The 9,429-nt window shown below is 38.3% G+C and overlaps 1 protein-coding gene across 1 annotated transcript; it reads left to right on the top strand.

The window, feature by feature from the left end:
- Positions 1-2,973: 2,973 nt before the first annotated feature.
- On the top strand, positions 2,974-4,473 carry LOC120745176 (endonuclease domain-containing 1 protein). Its single transcript, XM_040049898.1, has 2 exons — positions 2,974-3,326; positions 3,548-4,473. Exons 1-2 carry the CDS (start codon positions 3,030-3,032, stop codon positions 4,154-4,156), a joined length of 906 nt encoding a protein of 301 aa, XP_039905832.1. The 5' UTR covers positions 2,974-3,029; the 3' UTR covers positions 4,157-4,473.
- The last annotated feature ends 4,956 nt before the right edge of the window (positions 4,474-9,429 follow it).

The following is a 9,429-nucleotide window of genomic DNA, read 5'->3' as shown; positions in this document are numbered from 1 at the left end:
CTACAATCTGTTCTCAAGTGGATGGGAGCATAAACTCTCAGTCCTGTAACTTTTTTTCTTCTTTGCAGTCTTGTCTGTCATCTTCAAAGTAGTTCGTGTAAATGTAGATGTAATTTAAACTTTGTGATGCATTAGTTTACCGTGACTATAACGGAGCAATAATACACTGATGCACAAAGTGGAGAAACAAAAGCAAAGACTGGAAATTAAAAACAGTTTGTCATCATATGACCATATATATAAACGTGATTTCATGCAGTTATCATGAGAGAGGGCACGAGGAAACAAAAGAGACGAGTCTGTAGTGCCTCCATGTGGCTAATATGTAGTATTGCATAATGACAAAACTGCTGTACGTTAGAGCAGTTTGATGCTATAAATGCATTATCACTAGTAAATATATGTGTGTCTATGTTTTATGGAATCACTCTTGTTTTTAATATGATTGTGCAAACATTTTTAACTACTTTATTTTTGTATTTTTTATGTTTGTTTAAAACAGGTCTGTCTTGTAAATGAGACATTGAGTCTCAGTGGGATTACCTGTATCATAAAGGTTAAATAAATATGTATTTAAAGTGTGTCATACATTGAATTGCTTTAATGTACTGCATTATATATTTATTCATCAATAATAATCCATCATAAAGCACTTCATTTGTAATTAAATTACTCAACAGCCATACACAATCTTCCTGTATTCTGATTGCATGTTCATTGCCTGTCTGAGCATCATTGAAACAGTGATGCTTCATGTTTGTAAAGAACTTTGTATGAAAAGTACTCTTGCCCTCTTTGATCCACCCCAAGAGACACACAGACATGCAGTCAGGCAGGCGGAAGGATGCCTGCTGGCTGAGATCTAGCACTGTTTCAAAAGCTTTTTTTTTTTAACAGTATCATTTTTGGCTGATAAGATTCTCTGTTAAATGGGTTTCTCTGCTGAGCTAGAGCCTTGTTCAAAATTCACAATCTGACAGCACAGTTTCATCACACTGACCATTTTTCTATGAAGGGAACCAGACCAGTACTTTGGAGTTTCTGTTTCCCACGAAGAGCAGCAGAGGGCAGTGGAGCCGGGACTACACACTTGGTCTGGATTTATAATTTTAATTGGTAAAAATGCTGACAGCTGAAAAATGTCCGTTCACATAACTGCATCATCAGCCCCGGCTACATAAGTTATGATTGTCATAACTCAAGATTAGATCAGAGAGGCAAGCTGGTCCCTCAATGAATAACAACACTCAGTCACTCAAATTGACTTATTAGGGCAGTGAAGGATTGTTGCTCCGGCTAATCTGACAGTTTCCATTTGCATAACACCGACTTTGGCAGAGGGCAGTATGGACAGCTCCACAAACTCCCGCCGCTGACGTGTAGCTCCTTTTATTTGCTTTGCATCGCACATTATTTACATGTGTGGTTCCCATCACTTCATATTGGACATACCCCGAAAGCCTAAGTGTGTTCATTTGAACTGATTTTAATGAGAAAAAAAATCAATACACTTGTCTATATTTAAAATATGAATATGAACGAACATTTTCCATGAATTGCTCTTTTTGTATGCTTTTGTATTGCTATAACAGAATCCGTCACCATCTAGCTCCTTGGACTGGTATTTTGAGATAATTCAAATTGTCATAAAAAAAGGCAGCTTACAGTAAATGTCAAAGCTTTTATACGCCTCAGCTGCACATCCGTAACTTTGAGCTTTTCACACACTTTCCAGTTCTTTCCATCTGCAAAAGGTGGGTACAGGTAACCCTGAATCAAATGTTAATCTTTATCCTAGCATGGTTAATTAAAGCAAACAACCTCTGACGGGACACGTGGGCGGTGGCTTGATATGTTTATGAGGTGGAAAACAGGCTCAAGTGAGCTTGATAAGGAGAGCCTGTCATCAAATACTGGCTGACAACGAGTTGGATGAAGAAAAATATACAGTAAAAAATAAAGAATATGCAATATAGGTTCAAAAGCTGTTATTATAAGTGAGAGGACAAAGAGGGAAAAAAAAAAACTTTGGAAAAAGGACGCCGTCTTCAGATGGATTACTCGCTCTGTACACAGTGAGCTGCCAAAATAAGTGCCGAAGCCGTTTTGGCAGAACACTGAGCCATTTGCTAAGAAATACTTGCACTGTACTGCAAGGGAAGTTTCTTGAGTTGCTATGAAGTACTTTTGCTCCAGTGTCCTCACAAAACTTGCATTTAGAATTTTTTATTCTTGGCTATATGTATTAAAAACAATACCATCTTTGGTACCAAAGCTTATAAACACTCGATTATCCTTGTCCAAGTCATTATGATCTAGTTTAACTATTGTTTTCAGCTATACCGGAGAATGACATAGTTACCAAGTGTCACTATGTAGCTGAATTTCCATCCTTTATCTGTTCATGCCTCTGGCTTATCCATGCTTCACGGTGAGTAGTATTTTACTGCGAAACGTGTACACGTAGTGCCTTTTTCTGGACTGTGAGCCTTTTGTTCATCGCCAACATAGATTAGATGGATTTGCATTTTAGGATTCCTCCAGTAGCATCTTCCTGAATACATTCCAGTGTCCTCTGTTTCATTATCGTTCAGCAGACCTCGGGCTTATGCGAGAGTGAATACCAATTACAGTTTTTCTTGGGAAAAATAAGTCATTGTGACATCCTAGCTATCCTCTTTGAATTTATTTGATTATGCCATCAGTATGATATTGGCCTCTGTCTCAAAAATCAAGCCACGACTTCATTAAGAACATTAAAAAAGTTTTGATAGTTAGCTTAAAAGTCAATATAGCTGATGCACTTAACCTAACCACAACAGGTCCATAAGCTTTAAACACTGTATGTTTGACCTATACTGCAGCAAACCTGCATATCAATGCCACCATCCATTAGAAGGCCTGTCTTTGGCGCACACACTTCCTGCTTTGCCTATCTGCTGCGTGACATTTAAATCCTAACCATACACCCTACGCTGTCATAGTTCTGCAGAGAGCACAGTGCGAGACATTGAAGAGACACGTTGACCATGGAGATCCTGCAGCTGCCTTTAGTTTGTGCTCTTATAATCAGTAGTCTCACATCAGCAACAGTTGTTCAAGATTTTAATCATGTGGAGAGATGCAAGGACTCCCTCTATATGGGGACTCCGCCGCGGGGTTTTGTCGACACCAAACTGAAGAAGATCTGCCAGCGATATGCTGACAAACCCCGTTACGTGACCTTGTACGATCCTTCTAAGAGGATCCCAGTTTACTCGGCTTATACCTTCAAGAAAACTGAGGGAGACAGACGTGTGGACTACCCCTGGATGTACGAGCCACAGGTTAGTCTTTCAAAAATACTTTTTTTTCATTCATTAATCCTTGAATTTTAACCATTGCCTAATGAGATATTCCACACTTGTTAAAAAAAGAGGCTTTCAAGGAAGCCAAAATTGGAAAGAAAAAGGGATATAAAGGCCTTGCATAAAGAACTTTTATTGGGTATCTTGTGCTATTTCTTGGAATGTTAAAGACTGCTTTAAGTTTTATTTCATTTCCCCAGCTGGCAGAGCTCGATGGCAATGGGAACATGTTGCCCTTCCCAACTGGCTACCTGCACATGAAGTTTGAGGACAGCCAGGCAGTGCTGGATGACTACTCTGATGTGGTTCTTTATGAAAGAGGTCACCTGAACCCAGACCAGCATCAGTCCAGTCCACACGACCGCGCTGCCACTTACACACTGACCAACGTGGTCCCAGAGATACGAGAGTTTAACATCGGGCCTTGGCGAGAGTACGAGGAGCGGATCCGGGTGCGCCTTAACAACTTCTGCCGTGGCACTGCCTACATTGTCACCGGAGTGACCACCAGGGGCAACATGATCCGTCGCAACAATCAGAACCGCGTGGCCATCCCCGAAGATGTGTGGTCTGCTTACTGCTGCACCGAGTATGACCGCAACGCACCCCATGACGTTCGCGTTCTCTTCCCATCCCATGCAGCCCTAGCCAAAAACGCCAAAGAGGGCAACAGCATCCACGAGATGACAGTCCTGGAGCTTGAAATGTTTCTGAGAAATAACATCGAAGTCGACACCAACCTTCAGATCTTCTACGACAACTGTGTCTCTCCCTCACCCCTTCCTCTTTATCTGCAGCACACCATCTGAATGCTATCTCAGCTACATCCTCTGTGTGCATATGGGTTTATGTAGCCTAACAGCAGCCATTAACAATAATAAAAACAATGATAGCAGAAGTAAGGTAATTCAAATTTTGTCCTGCAAGATATTATCTAAGAAAGGAGTCCGTATTAGAATAAAATGAAATGTTCTTCATTCAATAAAAATGTTCTGGGTGATGGTTTTCAGGCTTTAGAGGAGGACTACTCTACTTAGAAAAGGATTGCAATACAGTTATGTAATCTTGTGTGGAAGGCTATGGGAATTGGCTCATTTAATAAATTGTCCTAATCTAATATCCCAAACTGAGTTTGTGTTGCTTTTGTGTAAAATACTAATCTTTGAACCCCACTTTCAAAAGTATATGGACACATTTGCGTAAAAAGTTTTCAATAAGGCTATCATTAACTTTGGCATTAATCCGGATGCAGATACATGAACTTTTCAAAAAGGATTCTTTACCTGAATCCTAACACTGAATACTGCATGTCATATCCAACTGCAATGAAAACAACTGGAATACATGATTTTGATGTTCTCAAGAAATATAACACAAATATCTGCTCCTGGACAGCCTTGTAGATCGCGGCACTCATTCATGGTGTAGAGGGAATTTTTCAGCGCTTGCAGAGGCATTCATTATCAGACTGCTCTTGTTTTAAAGGTGACAGCAAAAAGAATCAGAAATGTGCTTTCAGACATAAAGGCTCCTCTTACACTACAACAGCTGTCCACTGGAGTCATTTACTTGAAATTCTTGTAAAATGCCAAAGAAAGGGTGTTGTTAGATCAGAAATAGCCTCCCTGTGGTATATTGTGGAGCAAGTTTCATTGTCTGTCCAGATATAAAAACTGGATTTGACTTTTATGGGTGTCTGTTGGGTTTTAGTGTCTTTAATCGGTTAGTTAACCTACAAATAATAAAAGACTTTTGAATATATATATGTTTTTTAAACCCACATTTGTAGTAAAGTTCTCAAATTGAAAACCAGAACTATAACAATCTAAATTTGATCATTCTGAGGACATTCAAAAAACAAGGCAATGCTCTGTCTTTGTGTTGGTAAAGATATCCTCTTACAAGATGCCCTTTAAAAAAAAGTTTTGATGTGTTCTCTATAATTTCTAGCTCAATGCTGCCATCTAGTGTAGAGAAAAAAAACTTAGGGTTCAGAAAACATCATCCAAGTGAGTATATTCAGAGAGCAAAAGACCTGACATTACATTAATGTGCATCTAAACAGCTGTGATATGTATTTATGAATTATACTAAACCTTGTGGGGTGTATTCATTAAAGCAGTTGTTAAAGTATAAATAAGGATGTGGTGTTTGAGATAAAAGAAATGATGAAGATGATGTTTAGTAAACCTGTTAAATATATTGTATACCAGTTTGAGTTCTCAGGCTTTTCATTATGGAATTCCTATATATTGATCCAAAACTGTTGAACACGGAAGCCTGTACACAGCTGCAGGAAGCATTATGCGCAACAATGATCTGTCCTTTTTGTTTGTCCACTGTAAAGATTTCGAGGTGTTTCACTTACAGTGCCAAAAGTGGAATTGGAAAAAAGATGATCAGTTGATTGGAGAATAAATCTGACTGGGGAGATGTAAAAATAGAAGCAACAAGTTCTTAAACCATTTACTGACCACTGATACCAAAGAAATTTACCTTTGGCAAAGGAGGTTTTATTTTCACATAAGGACCTGAATGAATGGAAAGCGTTCCGCTAGCTTTATCCAACTAAAGTAGTGCATTAGTCTGGTGTATTTGCTGTAATAACAAATTATTGTGTACCAGCAGCTGAATAAACAGATGAGAGGACAGTTCCTAGCATGAAACCCTCACTGCCAAGTTATGCCAGGCTTTGAAATTAGAATTATTTGGATGTGAATGAACTGAACCACAATCAGAGCTCAGTTTGTGTTCATTCCTGTTTATTTAACATAATGATGAGTAGCCTTATACTTTTAAGAAGAAGGTTTCATCAGCTATTGATGGCGTGGTGAGACTGGAAGCATTACTGCAAAAATGAACCAGAGTTTTTTTTTCCTTCAAATGGCAGACTAACAGTAGGACATTTCCACGAGGATCCGAATATTACACAGAGCCATATCTCTGCTTGATGAGCATTCTGCAAAACCAAGCCAGCGAAAGGCAATGGTTTTTACACCATGTGTGCTGGATAAGCATTGGTTTATCTACCAGAATGCACAGAATTAGCTGGAGCTCTAATTTTGGTGCATGTGTGGCACGGCTCGGGAGTGTTGTGGCAGAGCTAAAACATGTCAAAGAATTGTGTTTTATTTTTTGACTCGGGTACTATGCAGCCACACACTGTAATCTATCATAATGAAATTCTTCTTTGCAACTAAGAAGTAATATGATGGTTATGATAGTCTCATCATCATTATGTTTGAATAAAGCAGAACTCAGGGTTGAAGAAGGTAGAGGCTGTGTGATGTAGTTGGGGAATGGGAAATGAGCAGGGAGGGAGACACTGAAGGTTGGTTTTAAGGTATATGACGAATAAAGAGTCCTTAAAGTTGGAGACACTCCATTCTATGTCCCCAAGGGATGGGGAAAAGCACATTACCCTCTGAGGTGAAGTTAAATCAAGGCATATTGAAATGGCTCTAGGCACTTATTTGGGCAGTTATTTTGAAGCACATTTTTAAATGAACTTTGTCACAAACTGGACCACACAGGCACGACAGAAAAGGAGATGCACACAAATGCCAATTAGCAAACTGCTCCTTTGAAATTAAAGATACAATGAAAGAACTTCAACCAACCATGGTGAGTGATGTCAATACTGGCAATGATGTGAGTAGACATTCTACATATATAGAATTACCTGTCAAATCTTTTTCGAAAAATGCTTTTAAAAAATTAGCTGACTTCACCCTCTTCCCCTATTTGGTTTTATCCAAGTCTTACTTATCTTACTATCTAAAATTCTAAAAAGTGCTACTACTTTTCAATTCTTCTGCAGATTTCAATTAAGAATTCTATGAGTGCAACATCTCTCTCCTGCAATACCCCTGGCCAAGATCACTAACACTACAGTGTAGAAAGAGGACATCAGCATCATCAGGTGCAGTGGAAAACAGGACTGTCGTCAGTATGTGTCACAAATGACTCACTGGAGAGGCAGCTGAATGACACCGAGGACAGTTACACCACAGAACTGGCCACCCTGCAAGTACAAAAACACGAGACAGGGAAACAGACTTGTGTCCAAAGTCTTTAAATAAAATACTTATGTAACCTTGAAACACCCTAAAGAAAATCAAGTAGTTTCTTGGTACCAGAAACAGAAAGGAAACAATGAACCAGAGTTTACACTCTGAAAAATATAGCTAAAAGAAGACATAAAATGCTAGGTGACTACAGATGAAAAACTAGCCGTACGCTAAACCTGATACAGGGTCACGAATGGTAATATTTATGTCCAATATAGATATATCATAATACAAATAGAATCAGAAAATAATGCTTTGCATAGTCACTTTGATAAGTTTAAAGAATACAATCAAAATGTTGGACTGGAAGAAGTGAGAAGGCAAAAGACAATGTTTTTAAGCACATTCCTTACATTCAAATTCATCTTAAATGTAGCTTTCTTACCAAACATACATTTGTTTTCTCCTGATTGAGTCCGTTAAAGATAAAATTATATTTATCCACCCTGGTCTTGTAGGCAGTTCTTAAAACCTACAAATGACTGCAGGACCCAGGTGAAGTTATAGGGCATGTTTGACTTGGTCTATTTTATTGTTCTAGTGGGACAATACATGCCTTCAAAAACACTAGCAACTAACTCTGTAATTTTTTTCTTTCTTTATTTTTCTTGCCTTCTTAACCCCTTTTTGAAGAAGTTTTACATTAGTCAGATTCTTTCCATTGTCAAATTCTTTCAGCAGGAGTTCTGCATCTGTTAGCAAACACTAAGTACTGTAAGCTAGAAACTGAGCTAGCTAGCATGAAACTAAGCTAGCTTACTAAATAACTACTAGCTAAATAGCTTTTTTGGGGTTTTTTTTTTTTTTTACCAGACCAGAGGTTCTTGGCAGTGACTAAATCTGAAATCCAGGAATTAATTTTTACTCACTCTAACCATAGATGATCTAAAACATGGACGAAACTTTGAAGTTTTAGTTCAAAATATGAAGGCAAAGAGGAAGTGCTTTAAATTCGCATTTTATTTGAAGGTCAGCAGGTGGCTGTGGTTGCAAAAAAAGCTTCTGGTCCTTTCTATCTTGACTACAATAAACACTTTCCGGGCAAATTTATTGGCTCATTCATTCATTTTGGGTCAAACCGAATTAAAAACAAACAAACAAACAAAACTGCTCATGGTCTACTAATTTGTAAATCATAAACTGGAAGCCAATGAGAATGCAGATTTACAGTTACACCTGCCTGTCCTTGCCACATCCAATTATTTTTACAACAGTGGAAACAATAGCAGACATGCTTCTCTCCAGACTTCAAAATGGACTTCGGAAACTTCACATCAGAGTAACTAACATCTTTTTTACACTAAGGCTAAAATCACGCCATGTTTTGTCTTTCTGTAAATTAGAATTTGCCTGCTAACGCGATACTTAAATACTAGGAAGCCAAGTTGTGTTCACATGCTGCAGAATTCCTCTGCCACCTAGTGGCCAAACCACAAACACCTTTTTAGCAGTACAAACCCAGCCATGTCATAAAAGCGATGGCACAGCATTTGTTTAAGAATGTCTTTTAATGTTTTCCAGTTCAGATACACAACATACAGTGTGTAATAGCCTCTATTTGAAATAGAAATATTAACTTTAATTCTTTCAACCCCTTCTGGTCATTATGCTCTCTCACAGTCTCTTGAGCCTCAAGCAGGTTTTACTGAATCAAATGAAACAGACAAACAGGTGCAAGCCTTCACTTTACCTTTCTGGCATTAAATCTTATATAAGAAGAAGAAGATATTTGGATCGGTGTAATACTTTCTCCCCTTACCTTAAGCCAACATCAAAACTGTAGTGTAAACATGTAAACTTGGTGAGTGTGCTTCCGTTATCTGTTGGCTCGTCCAAATCCCTTGTTTCCAAAAAAGAAGGAAAAAAGAAAGAAGGAAAGAAAAACACACATTTTCTTATGCTGTGGCTAACTTAAACTCACTAACAAACAGCTGGATCAATAATCCCCAAAATTCAATGTGCAGACAAGATTGCAAAAAGGTAGCAAAACAACCACCGTGGTTATTTGAAAT

Source organism: Simochromis diagramma, unplaced genomic scaffold (genome assembly GCF_900408965.1).
Source record: "Simochromis diagramma unplaced genomic scaffold, fSimDia1.1 OVJJ01000050.1, whole genome shotgun sequence".
Lineage (NCBI taxonomy): Eukaryota > Metazoa > Chordata > Actinopteri > Cichliformes > Cichlidae > Simochromis > Simochromis diagramma.
The sequence above is the reverse complement of the archived record's forward strand: the minus strand, read 5'-3'. Positions and strand labels throughout refer to the sequence as shown.

What these genes read in the sequence shown, in the direction of transcription:
- LOC120745176 (XM_040049898.1), top strand. Translation starts at nt 3,030, where the DNA reads ATGGAGATCCTGCAGCTGCCTTTAGTTTGTGCTCTTATAATCAGTAGT. An exon ending in CCTGGATGTACGAGCCACAG is followed by an intron (nt 3,327 to 3,547) that starts GTTAGTCTTTCA and finishes TCATTTCCCCAG; the next exon opens with CTGGCAGAGCTCGATGGCAA.